Source organism: Manacus candei, unplaced genomic scaffold (assembly GCF_025592945.1).
Source record: "Manacus candei isolate 608988 ecotype Guabito, Panama unplaced genomic scaffold, ASM2559294v1 h1tg000071l, whole genome shotgun sequence".
Classification (NCBI taxonomy): domain Eukaryota; kingdom Metazoa; phylum Chordata; class Aves; order Passeriformes; family Pipridae; genus Manacus; species Manacus candei.
In genome coordinates, this window is record NW_026138119.1 from 11,491,121 (window position 1) to 11,505,261 (window position 14,141).

The window sequence follows — 14,141 nt, forward strand, 5'->3', positions numbered from 1 at the left end:
TGGCACAGCAGTTGCAGGAGCCCTGTGTCCCCTGGGAATCTGCGTCCCCACAACATGTGCCGGCATGGAAGTACCATCTGTCCAGGGCCAGGGGCACCTGTGCTGCAGACATCTCAGGACACCGTGGGGCTGGGTGCAGGGTCCATGCTCAGGCCCCTCCTCGGTTTTCCCAGCTGTAACACAGCAGGGAGGACCCACTGGTGTGTTTGGGCAGTGTGGTGGTGAGGGTGTGACTGTAATGAAAGCCCGGGGTCTTTGTAAAGAGGCTCTGGGATTTTCCCCTCAGACAGGTTTGAAAGAACCGACTCCAACCTGCCCACCCAGGCCAGCTGCAGCCCAGCAAGCTGCACTGACAGGGAGCAGGTCAGTGTTCCTCCAGAAATGGGGCTTCTGGAGCTCAACCCCCTGCCCACCCTTCCCTAGAAGGTCCTAGGGTGACCCCTTCATCATGGGACCCTGACCCAGCATGTGCAGGGCTGCAGCCCTCTGAGGTGTGATTGCCTTCAGTGGGCAACTCAGGGGGACCCGGCACAGGGCTTCTCCATCACCTGCCACAGTAAAGGGTGGGCTGACCATGAATAAAACATCATCTGTGGTCATCCACTCTCTTAAAATCTCATTCCCAAGTCACACCAGTGCCACACCAGCACACGGAGCAAAGGGAGGTGCATCTCTGCCTCCCCCCAGCTTGCTGCCATCTCAGTGAGCCAGAAGAACAGATGCCTTTCTTTCCATTCCCCTTTTCCTCACAGGATCTCATTGATCCCTAGCCGCCTTAGACCACAGAGCCTGGCCAAGCCTGGAGCACCAGCAGGTTCAGCCATGGGGTGATGGAAGGCTGCATCCTTCTCCTCTGGATCAGGCAGAGGAGACAGTTGGCCATTGGTTCTCAGTGACCCCACACAATAACCAGGCAGCTTACACAGCTCCCCCAAAATCACCCTATTGAAATGTAGGGGGGGGACACACACCGAGAAACCCCACTGACTCCCTCCACATCCCCCAGCTAAAACCATCACTGCCACAATGGGCCTCGCTCCTACAAAGGGGCCGGTTCAAAGTCAACGTCTCCCTTCCCCTCCGTCTGTATATGAAAGGAGCAGGAATGCGTTTGAGGGCCGGGGGGGGGGGGGGGGAGGGGAGGGGAGGGGGGGAGGCAGGGCTGGGAGGCTTCCTGGGGGGATGGAGAGAAAGAGCAGGTTGGCAGGAGGAGGGGGTCCAGCTCGGGAACAATAAATCAAAGGAAAGGGGAGTTACTGCCCGGTCAAGGAGCTTCTGAAACCCTGGGCCACAGCAGGAGTCCGGGAGGAGCAGGGCTGATGGCTGCCATCGGGGTCCCGCAGAGAGATTTCCTCTGCCCGCTGGCAGTAGGCAACAGCAGGCAGGTCTGCCTGCACAACACGGGGTCCAGCATTCCGGGCAGCACAGCTCAGGGTCCAGGTCACCCCTGGGCACGACCGAATTCAGTCCCTAATCAGGAAGGTGCCTCACCAACTCTGGACATTAGGCCTCCCAGGTCCTGCAGCCACAGGGCTCAGTAAAGGGTACACAACCCCACTGACAGGGTTTTTAGCACCATCCGTTCATTTTCCTGGGGCTTCCCTCCCTCCCGGAGCAGCCTGACACAACCAGGTTGGGCAGCCTGATAGATGTCCTGCCAGGCGTCAGAAAGAGACATTCATTCCAGTTCATCCATTTGGCCATATTTTTTTCCTTATAAGAATATCATTAGGAGGGTTAGCTGTTCAACTTCCCCCAACATGCAGCAGTGCCAGGGGCTGCTGCTGGCACCGTGGATACCAGTCCTTGAATGTCAGTCCCTGCATGTCAGTCCCTGGGTACCAGTCCCTTGGTGCCAGTTCCTGGATGCCAGACCCCGAGCACCAGTCCCTCTGTGTCAGCAGTAGATACGAGGCTTGGGGTGCCAGTCCCTGGGTGCCAGCCGTCTTGGGAGCCAAAGCAAGTGTTTCATAACCAGCACTCAAGCGCTTGCCCCTAGTTCCCCCCAGAGCCTCATCCCCATCCCGCCGCGGGGGAGGCTGCTCCAGCCTATCTCCTCGGCATATCTCCAGTGCGAGACAGCAGCAGCTCCCGGTAATCCGGGTTAATAAACAGGGAGCAGTGTCGGGATCACTGTCAGCAGCAGAGTTGCTCCTCGCCCTGCTCCATCTGGGGTCAGGGGGTGCCAGCAGTGGGGTCACACCTCACCCTGCTCCAGCTGGGTTCAAGGAGTGCCCACACCACCAGTGTCTGCCCACACACAGGAGCTGGCATCAGGTATATCCAGAGGCTGATGTGATGGCAGTATTGGGATCAGGGAAGCTCCCCGTGCTGAGCTAGGAGGGAAGTAAGGGGGAAAAGCCTAGAGCTGACCCCAAAAGTGCCACTGTGAAGGGCAGTGCGAGGGGAAAGTCCTTTAGAGAAAATATGGAGTATGCTCCATTGTGGAGCCGGTGGAGCCAACAGCTTGGGCTGCGTTTCCCTCCCTAGCAGTACACCCTGAGCTCTGGGGTCTCAGGCTCAGACATGCTCCTCCACACCACAACTTTTCTCTGCAGAAAGAGGAAGAGGAGAGGGACAGTGAGAGTGTGAAAGGTCTAGGCAGGCCCAGCTCTGTCCATGCTCACCATGGAGCCATAAGGCTCAGGCGATAAGACCAGGCATCAAGAGGGGCAAGAGGTGATGGCCAAGCTCTGGACCATCCCTGCTGCTGCACGATGGCACTGGCATCCCGGGACCTGTCCACCGTCCTGGGGACAAGGAGCTGCTGCAGGCAGGTGGCTGCCCTCACATCAGCCCCTGGCCACGGTTCATGTCGCTGCAGCTCCCCAAAGCCATCCCTTTCCCTGCCCAGGCCCCATAGCGCTGGGGGGGTTCCCAGATGGGGAGACTCCGGGGCTGGTGCTGCCCTAACACTGTCACGAGTCCCTCCTCGAGCAGCGCGGGGCCGGAGAGGTGCGAGGCTGCGCGGGAGGGTCGGTATCCTCCCCCTCTCCCTGTCCCGTCGGGGCCGTCCCGTCCACCTCCCCGCGGCAAGGGTGTGGGCCGGTGCTGCCCCCTCCCACCGTACCTTCCCCCCGTGCCTCCCGCCCCCCCGGGGGATCAAGTTCACGCCCGACCCACTGATGCGGGGCGGCCCGGCCCGGCCCCGCCGCTCTCAGAGGCCCCGGCGGCGCCGCAGCAGGGAGGCAGCGGCCGGCAGCCCCCGCATGGAGCCCTAGGGCGGCGGGCAGCATGTTCAGCCCGGACGGGGGGCTGCCGGCCGCCCCCTTCGGCCTCCTGACCGACGGCGGCCCACCCTTCACCCGTGCCGGCTTCGACGGGGCGCCCGCCCAGCCGCTCTTCTTCCCCTTCGCCGCCACCGCCGCCGAACCCGAGCCCGCCCGCGACCCGCCGCCGGCCCGCGCCTGGCTGCCCCCGCCCGCCCCCGCGCCTCCTGCCAAGGCGGAGGCGCGCCCGAGCCGGTCCTGCAGCCAGCCCGAGCCCGAGCCCCGCACTGCCGCCTGCTGCGGCCCGGCCTGGCCGCCCCCGCCCTGGGCCGGCCCCGCGCCCCCTGGCCCCGCCGCCCTGCCTGGGCCGCCTTTCCCCGGCCCGGCCGCCCCTACTTTCCCCGGTCCCCAGCTCTGCCCCGCCGCGCTGCAGCCGGGCGCCGGCGGCCCCTCGGGGCTGGGCAGCAGCGGCAGCTCCAGCGGCGCCGCCAGCGAGGGCGGACACTCCAGCGACAGCGGCGAGGAGGTGAGACCCCACGGGGTGAGGATGGGCGGCCTTCCGCCGCCCGCACACGGCGTGTCTCGGCTTTTCTCCCCGCCCGCTGCCGGGACAGGGACCAGAGCCTCCTATTCGGCCCCGCCGTCGGGTGCCCCCGGGGAGAAGCCCCGATACGGCGCTAGGGGGCTCAATCACCCTCTCAGCGGGGGGAGCGCCTCGGGGAGGGTGTTCTGGGGTAAAAGAGGGAATTTGGGGGCTTAGGGAGGCAGTTTTCTCTTTGTTCTGTCGCCCCTGACACGCGATGCGGCGGGGCCCCCCCGGGTAGCGATGTCGAAGGCCAGCTCTGGAGGGATACTGGGGACACCGCCGCACGGTCCCCAGCCGCTGCTCCCGGAGCTCCGTGGGCACCCACGGTTGCTGGGGCAGAGACAGCCCTAAGATGAAGGCGGGGGGGCGGCAGCACTGCTTACCGGCACGGCCGGACCTGTGGTTTGGGTTAGTTTTTAATATTTTTTCATCTTGCCATAACACGAGCCCGCTCCGGGAGCAGCAGCGCGGCCGATGCCAGGGCTGGTCCGTGCGAGGATTGGGTGTGTTTGCGCAGCCGCCTCCGGGCCGTGGCTGCGGGAGCTCCCACGCACAATGGGTGCGGGTCCCCGGGCCGCAGTCGGCCGCGCTGGGTAGGGGGTGGTCACGAGGAGTGTTTCCCGGCTGCGGGACAGTGAAGAATGCCCCGTGGGAGAGATATTCCGGGCTTCCCGCTGCTGATCTACGCCTGGAATTATAAGCCGCGGCTCGGTGACAGGAGGAACGCCTAGAAACCCCACAACTGTGCTAAAAAATGGAACTTGGGTAAAAGACTTAAAAATGCCACCGCAGCGGCTGAAGACTGCGCGGCAGGGAGGTGGGAACCGCCTGGGTAACCGCTTTCCAAAAGGAAAGAGCCTGCTGGTGGCAAAGAGGAGCTTGAGTCCCACGCGTCTCTCAGGCGCTTTGGTCCCTCGCTTCACGGGAGCCTTTTCCCTGTCCCGGGCGCAGGCGGGAGAGCAGTTGGCGAGGGGCCGTCCCTGCCCCAGAGCCATGGCGAAGTGGCCCACGCCGCGGGAGAGCTGAGTCTTGGTGTCGTGTGGTGGGATACGTGGGAGCGGAGCGAATCTGGGGCCGTCAGTCCAATGTGGCCGTCGGTGCTGCCTCTGATCAGGCCAGAAGACCGCGACCTGGGGGATAAAGGGGACATTCCCAGGGCGTGTTGAGGCAGACCAGGAGGTCTGGGTGCTCATTGTGCCACTCTTGGCCGCCGCCGGCGGCGTGGGTTGATCTGGGCAGTGTTCGTAGTCCGGGGGGGGGAGGGGGAGGGGTCCTGTGTGGGGCATGATGGAGGTGCTTCGTGGTACCTGAGCAGAGTCCCTCGCCCGGGGGTTGGGAAAAACCGCTCTGTCGCCCATCCCATCGCCCAAGGACCACATCGCATAAGCACTTGACCCGTGTCCGTGCTGCCGAGGGCTCAGCTGAGCCTCCCTCTGCGCTGTCCCCGTCCCACGGGGACCCCGTCAACCCGACAGACCCCGCGCTTAGCAGCCCCTGGCCACGAGTCGTCTCCTCTCAGTGTTTCTCTGTCCCTGCCAGGATGCGCCAACCTCTGGAGAGCTGGAGCAGTTCGCCAAGGACCTCAAGCACAAGCGCATCATGCTGGGCTTCACCCAGGCCGACGTGGGGCTGGCTCTGGGCACACTCTACGGTGAGGGGCAGAAGAGGGTCGGGGGAGGGCCCTCTTCTCCCCCCACAGCCTGGGGGAAGGGAGAAGCTGGGGAGGGGGATGGTATTACCTGGCCCAATGGAGACTTCTGCTCCTTAACGACCCGCAAAAGAGCCGACAAGCACCAGCCCTGGGTCTCCCGGGGCGGGAGTTGGGGGGTGGGCCCAGCCCTGCGGTGAGCTCGAAGGGTTCCATAGCAGGAAACTGGTTTAATACGATAGCTACAGTTGCTTTTTCAGAGCTTTAAATCCCTGCTGAAGCAGAAGAAAGAATCCATTCCCTGGTCTTCCAGGGACAGGGGAGGTTTGGGGGTGGCAGATCCTGGGGGGCTGCAGATGGGGGCAGCTGCGCGGTGCATGATGCCCTGCCCTCCCTGCCCATGCAGGGAAGATGTTCAGCCAGACGACCATCTGCCGCTTCGAAGCGCTCCAGCTCAGCTTCAAGAACATGTGCAAGCTGAAACCACTGTTGCAGCGCTGGCTCAACGAGGCAGAGAACACGGACAACATGCAAGAGGTGCGGGCTAGGGAGGGTGGGAGCTGGGGTACCCTACGCCTGCAAGCCCTCAAGCCACAGATTCTTCTCCATTTCCAACATGCCTTTGGGGAGAGAAAAGGGAAACAGGAGGTATTTTGTGCCACAGCAGCATCTCACTGCATGGCTTCAGTCCGGCTTGGGGGGACATCGCTGAGTATTGCTTTCTGCCAAGCTGAGGGGAGCCCAATCCCCCACAGACACCTAGTGATTATGGCAGCTCCCATCTTGGAGCAGCCAGGTCCTGCTGGAACCTCAGAAAGGCTAAATGTGCAGCTTACTGCTCCCTGGGGAACCTGGTGGGGGTGCAGGAAGATGTGTCCAGCCTCCCCATACCAGCTGCTGGCAGGGCTGGGATACTGGGAATGGCCCCAGTCACAATGGAGTGATGCTCAGTGGAGAGTCACAGGGACACACAGTCTGACCCAGAGCTCTGCAGCCAGCCACATGTGTGCCCAGAGCCTGGTGGAGACTCTTCCATCCAGTGACCAACATGTTCCCTCTCTTGTTCCCAGATGTGCAATGCGGAGCAAGTACTGGCCCAAGCCCGGAAGAGAAAACGCAGGACCAGCATTGAGACCAATGTGAAGGGGACACTGGAGAGCTTCTTCCGCAAGTGCGTGAAGCCCAATCCCCAGGAGATCTCCCAGATTGCTGAGGACCTCAACCTGGATAAAGACGTAGGTTGAGAGGGTGGGAAGGGTGGGTGCCCAAATGTCAGCAGCTCCTGAGCATCTGTGTCAGGCCAGGTTGATACTTTGTCTCAGAGCAGAAGTAAGCAGTTATGAGGTATAGCTCATCAGTATGAAAAAAAACCCACTTGGCTCCAGAGGAGACTTTCCTTCACAGATGGAGTATTTAAAACTTTACAGGCACAAAAATAATTCCCAGACCCAACACAACGCCCATCTGTGTTTGTGTATATGCACATAATATATAAAAGTAATCCTTTGATACTAATTCACCTCTAAAGGAGCTGATTTTTACCCCCAAGAACCCACATGGAAAGTGAAAACTTTTTTTCTTCGTTGGAAGTGGAAATGCACGAGAAGACCAACAAACCACAACCTACGAACAATACACAAGTTCCAGTCACAAATGCATATTGGCTTCATCTGATAATGCCACTGGCCTTTGGAGAGAAACCTTTCTTTCAATTCATTATCTTCTTTCCTGTTAAACATTTTCTACCTCTCTCAGCTCTGGAAGCAACGGAAAAGTGTTCCTGGCTGGAGTCCATCAGGGCTCAGACCAGGAAAGAGATGTGTGGCAGGGAGGGGGCTGCACTGGCAACTTGGGGTGCTGTGGAGGTGCCACCAGTAGAAGGGTCTCCTTGTCACCCACAGAGTGCCTGGGGTCACCCCCTCACCCATCTCTCTGTCTCCCTCCCTGCAGGTGGTCCGGGTCTGGTTCTGCAACCGGCGTCAGAAAGGCAAACGGCTGCTGCTGCCCTATGGCAACGAGGCAGATGGGATGATGTACAACATGAACCAGCCGCTGGTGCCGCCCACCCTGCCCATCCCAGTGACGTCCCAGGGCTACAGCCTGGCACCCTCCCCTCCCATCTACATGCCGACCTTTCACAAAGCTGAGATGTTCCCACAAGCGCTGCAGCCTGGGCTCTCCATGAGCAACAGCGGCCACTGAACCAGGGGCTGTGGGGTCACTGCAGGTGGTCTGGCAGCCCCCACTTTGCCCCGGGCTGGCCCAGGCAAAGCCCTGCTTCCGCTCGTTGGGCTGCTGTGTGGGGCTTTTTGGGTTGCAAGGGGCTGGGAGCCTGTCGCTCGCTGTCTACGGTTGCTCCCAGCCCTTCCCAGTTATGTGATCTTACTGGTCCCAGCAGCATTGGCCCCCCCTCTGACCTCTCCTAGGGGCAGCTGCTCCTGCCCCACTGCACCCCCTGAAGCCATGTGCGCACAGCCCCAGCCGCTCTTCTGGAAGACCCAAAAAAAAGTATTTTTTAGATTTTGGGGTGGGGGGAGGGGGGTGGTTTTATTATTTTTTGAAATGGTTTTTGGTTGTAGTTTTAAAAAGCAAAAATTTTTGTAGTGATCTAGTTTCCCAGGTGCCTCCTCCCTGTCATGTAGAGCAGGGCTGGAACACCATGCCAGGGCTGAGGGGCCCTGGTGGCTCTACCCACCCTCCTGGGCAGCCAGGGTAAGCTGAGGCCAGGGGCAAGGGGTGGAGGTGAGCCCCCGCCACCCCTTGAGCTGTGGCACAGGAGAGCTTCACCCCTCTGTGGGTCAGCTAGTGAGGCCTGTTTGGGTCAGGGGGGTCCTCCCCAGCGCTTGTGCCCAGCACAAACTGGGCAAAGGGGACTGAGGACCCTCAGTCCCCTGGGCCCTCCTCACTCTCCAGCCACTGTCCCCTGCCCCAGCCTGGCTTGGCTGCCCAGAAACCACCTTTCCCTGGGGGGTCCCAGCCCAGGGGGCCAACAGCGCCCTGTCCATGCTGCTAGCACCCCAAGCCTTCCAGCCTGCTGTAGTTAATGATGATTTTTATATTTTTTGTTCTTAATCACATTCCCCTTGGCAATGAAATAAATCTCAGAGTTCTTTGGGGCAAGAATGAGTTAACCCTTTCCTTGCTTCACTTGCATCCCTGCACCTGCAGCCCAGCAGTGCAGGTTTGGCTGCATGTGGGGGCACAGCGACACTGGACCAAGGCACCCAAAGAGAATGGACGTGTCCCGGTCACGCTGGCAACACCCAGCTCTTGGCTGCCTGCAGCTTGGCCCCTAAACCAGGACTGGTGGCAGCTTGGTTCTGGAGAGGCTGTTCCCCTCCTGAAGTAGAGGGGGTCAAAAGTGAAGGGGGGGGTCATCTTCCACCCAGTTTAAACTGCTGGTTTGCTGTAGCTGCTGGGAAAGGGGGAAGCAGTGGGATCTCATTTACAGGCTGCTTCAGCAGCTGCCATGGACAGGGAAGGACTAGGGAGGATGTAGAGTGGTAGGCAGGGAAGAGGTCTGGGAAGGTGGGTTTGTTCTCACCCACAGGGCTGCTGGTGCGACACTGATGGGCAAAGGATGGATGCTCCTGTGTGTGTGGTCCATCTGAGTCAGCCTCATGCTGGGGTGATGCCAACCCAGCCAGGCAGGTCCAGTGGGCATTGGGAGCTGAGCCAGTGAGAACCAGGGGTGTCTGGGGGATGACTTCGCATTTCCCTACTGTGGTCTCGGCAGCTGATTTGCCTCCAGCCCTTTCCCTTGAGGGACCTTCCCCCGAGCAGAATGAAATCCCCAACCAAACCTGTAGGGAAGCTTCTGGAAAGCCCAATTTTCAGCTCGGCAGCTGATTTGGTCTACAGGTCTGCCTGGAGTGGGGGCACTTTAAGGAGCTGCTAACAGAGCACCCTGGGACTCTGCCGGACTGGGTGCCAGCCCTGCGTGGCAGGACCCCCTTGGCTCACTCTACATCCCTACTTGTTACCCAGGGATACTTCCCTGCCTGCCTGTGGAGTGGGGGCACAGCCATACATGGCATCCACTAGAAACTGTCCCTGTCACAGCTGCGCAGTTTAAGGGTGTGGGAGGATGGTGGGGTTGGGAGCAGAAAGCTGAGAAGGGTATCATCTCCCTGAGGTCTGCTTGTCTCCACATTTCCACCATCTGATTTTCTATTTCCAGCCAGGTAGGAGCCCCGACCCCCATATCCCACAGCCCCGGCACCCTGCCCGTGGGCACCCAGCACCTGTCTGTGGGCACCCACAGCCCCTCCTTCTCCACTTCTGGTTGACCCAGAAAACAAAGCGGAAATCGGAAGCCACAGAAGTCAGAAGAGCGTGGTGTGCCTGTTCATCTGCCACCCCACCAGGGCTGGCACTAGGGCAGGGTTGCCCCCTCTACCAAGGGGGACCTGAGTCCTGGTGGGCACCTGGTGGGTCACAGGGTGGCAGGGGTGGAGTTGGGTGACTTCAGAGCTGCAGGGAGGAAAACTTGGGGAAACTTGTGACTAAAAGTTGTTGATATCACTGGGGTTGATGATACCGAGCAGAAGGGCATGGGGCAAGGCATGGGTAGAGCAGTGTGTCTCACTCCCTGGTCCTGTCACTCAAACCCAAAATCACCACTGATCCTGGATGGTGCCCATGCTGCAGGGGGTATACATGGTACTGGGTGCCCATAATGTAGGGTGCTGTCTGAGCAGGATGTGTGCATGGTGCAGGGTGGACATGGTGCAGGGTCCCCACAGTGCTATGTCTGTGTGTGCAGGGTGCCCATGGGACTAGCTTTGCTCCCAGAGGCCACCAGCTTGCTTCCTTCCTGCCACAGCAGGGAGGGAGTGACAAACCACAGCATCCCTGTGCCTGGCTGACTTTGAAATTGCCCTGAGAGGATCTGCTGTCCTGTGGCTCCTCATTGGCATAGTGGCACCCACGATTCAAGGGGGGTGGGGGAGATGGGTGCTGCCAGGAAATGGGGGAGCAGAGGCTGTGTTCCCTCCTGGCCATGGGGTGCTGGGCCCCCCTGTACTGCTTGAGCATGGCTCTTCCACCCCAGCCGCAAATGTCACCATGCGGCCTCTGCCCCAGGGCTTTGGCACCCAGCAAATGGTGCTGGGGGGACACTGAGGATCACAGGAACCCTCAGCCGCCCACCAGCCCCCTGCCCTGCCCACACCTTACACCACAGGCACAGCCTCGGCAGCAATGTACCATTTATTTCCAAAGCACCCTATGGTCCTGCCAGCACTCTGGCAAGATGGTCAACATTGGGTCAGGAAAATTAAGTCATGGGGAATTGCTCAAGGTCCCAGTGTGGCAACAGCTGGGTTGGGACAAGAGTGGTCCTCCCTTCTCTCTGTGCCCCACATCCTAGTCTGCAGGTGGGTGCCTCACACACCTCCCACCCCTGTATCCTCTGCCTGGATACATCCCAATGGTCCTGGCACACACTAGGAGTTGAACCAGCTCTGCAGGTCGGGATAGAGGTGGCCGCGGGGCAGGTGGGGGTAAGCGGTGCAGATGGTGCAGATCCGCTCCCTCCAGTCAGTGTAGAGCTTCACGCTGAACCTCCTCTGCCAGGCAAAGAACTGCTGGTAGCGGCTGGAGTTCATGGTCTTCAGGAAGATGGCCAGCTCCTCCAGGGAGTTGAAGTCATCAACGTGGATGAAGGAATCGGCAGGAATGAACTGCTCATAGTTGGCCCGGGGTGGCCCCAGCACCACGGGCACAGTGCCGGCCAGCAGCGAGTTCCTCCAGAGCTTCTCTGTGATGTAGTCCCGGTGGATGGAGTTCTCGAAGGCCAGGTAGAACCTGGACTTGGATGTCGTTGGCAAGAGGCAGTCCTTGCAGAGGGGTTTGTTGTTTGCTTTCCCGTATACATTCACATGGAGGTACCTGGAGAGGTTTTTGTAGACTTCAGCTCTCTTCTGAGTCCTGTGGTAGTTGCTGATAACCCAGGATACCAAGTTGGTCTTTGCAGGGATGTTCATAGTGGCCGAGCGGTTGGGCACAAGCTTGCCATAGGGGATAAAGATGTCTGAGTCCTGCCTGTAGGTCATCACCCAGTTGAAGGTCTGGTTCCATCCTGCTAGAGCTCTACTGTTGGAGGGGGACTCCAGGGAGACCCACACCCAGTTCTGTCCTGGTGGTCTCTCCTTGGGCAGCCTGTCCTGGCCAGGCTGAAGCCTGGCATGGGGGAACACCACCACATCGGCCTGGTGCAGGAGCTGCCGCTCTGTGGTGAGCCAGCAGCCTGTGACGCCGTACAGCTCGTGGCACACGTCCCCACTGACATTGGGGACCTGCTTCGAGGGCCATTCCCACACCAGCACCAGCAGTGGCTCTGTGTGTTTAGAGTCTTCTCTGGAGCCATTGGAGGGGCTGAGGAAGCACCTCAGGTTCCAGAGCGTGGTTACAAACACCCCAGCAGTGACCAAGGTCTTCACACCAGGCCGGCCCCATGGTGACCATGGCAGTGGTGATGCCCGGGGCATGCTGGCAGGATGGCTGTCACCTCCTCAGGTGACAAAGCTGATGCCTGGGACAGAGGAGAGACCACCAATGGCCATCGTCTCAGCTTGCCGGGAGCAAGGGGTGACTGGGAGGTGCTGGGATCTGAGGGGCCAGAGACAGGCCTTCTCCATGAAACCTGGTCCTCAACATCACCCCTGGACTGTCTGCTCCCCTGTACCACAGGGTTCCCTGTGCACCTGGTGTCACCCCAGGGTGGTCTTTGTTCTCCCTCCCATGATCCCTGGTGTCTCCATCTTTGGGTGAGCACAGATACTGCCAGAAGGTGCAGAGCTGATGGGAAGCATCCACTTGTGCCCCCTGCCCCACTGCCCATCACAAGAGGTCCTTGGTGCTTGCTCTGTGCCTCAGTTTCCCCACCTGACATGTAGCCATGGTCCCACTCCTTACTTTGTCCAGAATATGTCAAACCTGATATGCAGCCAGCCTTGCCGCAGCTGTGCACCAGAGGATGAGGAAGAAGATCCCAGTCCCACCTAAATAACCCCACGGTGAGGCCCCAGCTGCAAAATGGAGTGTCTCTGGGGCTGACTGTGAAGTCTGAAACTCCATTCAGGGACACTCCATTTCAGGACTGGAGTGTCCTGCCCAAGAAGTGCCCCAGCATTCTTCTGCAACAATCACAAGGCAATCCCCAAGCTCGAGGTGCTCTCCCCAGATCAGGGTGCTATCCCCAGCCCCCAAGGACATGAGGACCCCCAGCAAGCTGGGAGGTTGTAGCCTCAGTACCCCAAACACTCATATTTTATATTCAGAATGTCACAGATGGCCAGTACTTTGCTGTGCAGGCACGAAGGGCAGGGAGGGCAGTGAGAACAAAAAGGGCAGAAAGGGCAGCGTGGGAAGGGAGGGCAGGGAAGGCAGTGCAGCACTTGGGGCTGCCACTGATGGGGCTCAGCCCGCAGGCACACGGGCCCTCCAGCTGTGGGATACTCACCCTCCTACGGTGCCCATCTGTCTGCCTTGAGCCTCCACTGTGGTTTAACCAGCAACACTGCTGGGAGCAGAGCAGTGGTGAAGGTGGAAAGGGGGATGCTTGGCTGGGCTGGAGACTAGCTACCAGCTTGAGCCCAGTCTGGAGTGCCAGTCCCAGGGCAGGGCTCAGTGCCTGCAGGCCACCCATGGCATTCAGTAGCAAAGGTGGTTTCTTGTTTGTGGAAACCTCTGGAAACACACGGGCTGCCTGCATCCTGGTGCCAGCTGGGGCTGGGCCCATTCCTCCAGTATTGGAGTCTCCTGGAAAGCAGTGCCCTACTTCTCCACCCACCCCAGCACTGCAGCTTGGCTGCAAAAAATCCCTTCCTTGCCTTGGCCCGCTCCATCTGTCCTGCTAAAATATACCAAGCTAAGTTTAGGCTCCAGACAAACCTGGCATGGGAAGCAGAGAGGGCTGGGAAAGCTTTCCTGGTTCCCTGCACTGCACATCAATGCTGTGGGTCCCTCTCCTCGGCAGCAGGGATGCTGCCCCCGTTTTGGGGATGATCTGAAAGGGAACCTCCTACTCCAGCAGTGCCAGGGGCTGCCCCATTTCTCAGCCCCTCTCCCCTTGGTGGTCAGCAGTGCTGAACTCAGACTTACCGGGATGGAGGTGTGCAAGATGCCAGGTGCGTCTGCCTGGGCGCTGCCGCACTGGGCTGGGGCACTCAAAGGCTTCCTCTTTTCTGTGGTTTTTTGCCTTGTCCCAACCCCATGGCGGGTCCTTCCTGCCCCATGTGGCAGCTGGCACAGCCCGCTCCCAGCACTTCCCCTGAGCCACCCCAAGGGCTGGTATCCGCCCACAGCTGGGTGGGTGCCCTATGGCCAGGTGGGTACCTTGTACCCTGGGTGGGTACCCCATGACTGGGTCAGTTCCCTCTGGCTGAGTGGGCACCCCATGGTGGGTGCATGCCCCAGAGCAAGCTGGGTGCCCTAGGGCTGAATGGGCGCCCAGTGACTGTGCGTGTCCTGTGGCTGAGTGGGTGCTGCATGGCTGAGCATGTGCCCCATAGATGTGTGGGTGCCCCATGGCTGGCTAGGCACCCTCAGCCTCGACAAGGTGCCACCCATCTGCCACCTGCAGCCTGGTTGCAAACAGGATACCAGCCCAACTCCAACTCCCACTGACTCATCCTGAAACTGTAAACGAATGCAGCCCCAGCACCCCCACAGTGCTGCTGAGCCCTGGGCATTG

At 60.1% G+C, this 14,141-nt stretch overlaps 2 protein-coding genes across 3 annotated transcripts; one reads left to right on the forward strand and one right to left on the reverse strand.

The window, feature by feature from the left end:
- The first annotated feature begins 3,234 nt into the window (after window positions 1–3,234).
- Window positions 3,235–8,466, forward strand: LOC127479926 (POU domain, class 5, transcription factor 3-like). Its single transcript, XM_051807423.1, has 5 exons — window positions 3,235–3,735; window positions 5,335–5,446; window positions 5,850–5,980; window positions 6,514–6,678; window positions 7,394–8,466. The coding sequence occupies exons 1-5, from the start codon at window positions 3,235–3,237 to the stop codon at window positions 7,643–7,645; spliced, it is 1,161 nt and encodes a 386-aa protein (XP_051663383.1). The 3' UTR covers window positions 7,646–8,466.
- Window positions 8,467–10,655: 2,189 nt separating this feature from the next.
- Window positions 10,656–13,590, reverse strand: FUT7 (fucosyltransferase 7). 2 transcript variants are annotated; one of them, XM_051807432.1, is made up of 2 exons: window positions 13,550–13,590; window positions 10,656–11,978 (listed from the first exon to the last, which is right to left on the reverse strand). In XM_051807432.1, exon 2 carries the CDS (start codon window positions 11,932–11,934, stop codon window positions 10,891–10,893), a length of 1,044 nt encoding a protein of 347 aa, XP_051663392.1. In that variant the 5' UTR covers window positions 11,935–11,978; window positions 13,550–13,590; the 3' UTR covers window positions 10,656–10,890. The 2 variants fall into 2 exon arrangements, with proteins under 2 accessions (XP_051663392.1, XP_051663391.1); XM_051807431.1 differs by lacking the exon at window positions 13,550–13,590 and adding an exon at window positions 12,383–12,585.
- Window positions 13,591–14,141: the final 551 nt, after the last annotated feature.

Excerpts from the sequence above, each read along its gene's own strand:
- FUT7 (XM_051807432.1), bottom strand. The coding sequence starts at position 11,934 with ATGCCCCGGGCATCACCACTGCCATGGTCACCATGGGGCCGGCCTGGT.
- LOC127479926 (XM_051807423.1), top strand. The coding sequence starts at position 3,235 with ATGTTCAGCCCGGACGGGGGGCTGCCGGCCGCCCCCTTCGGCCTCCTG. Across the intron at positions 5,981-6,513 it reads ACACGGACAACATGCAAGAG|ATGTGCAATGCGGAGCAAGT; the intron begins GTGCGGGCTAGG and ends TCTTGTTCCCAG. Across the intron at positions 6,679-7,393 it reads ACCTCAACCTGGATAAAGAC|GTGGTCCGGGTCTGGTTCTG; the intron begins GTAGGTTGAGAG and ends CCCTCCCTGCAG.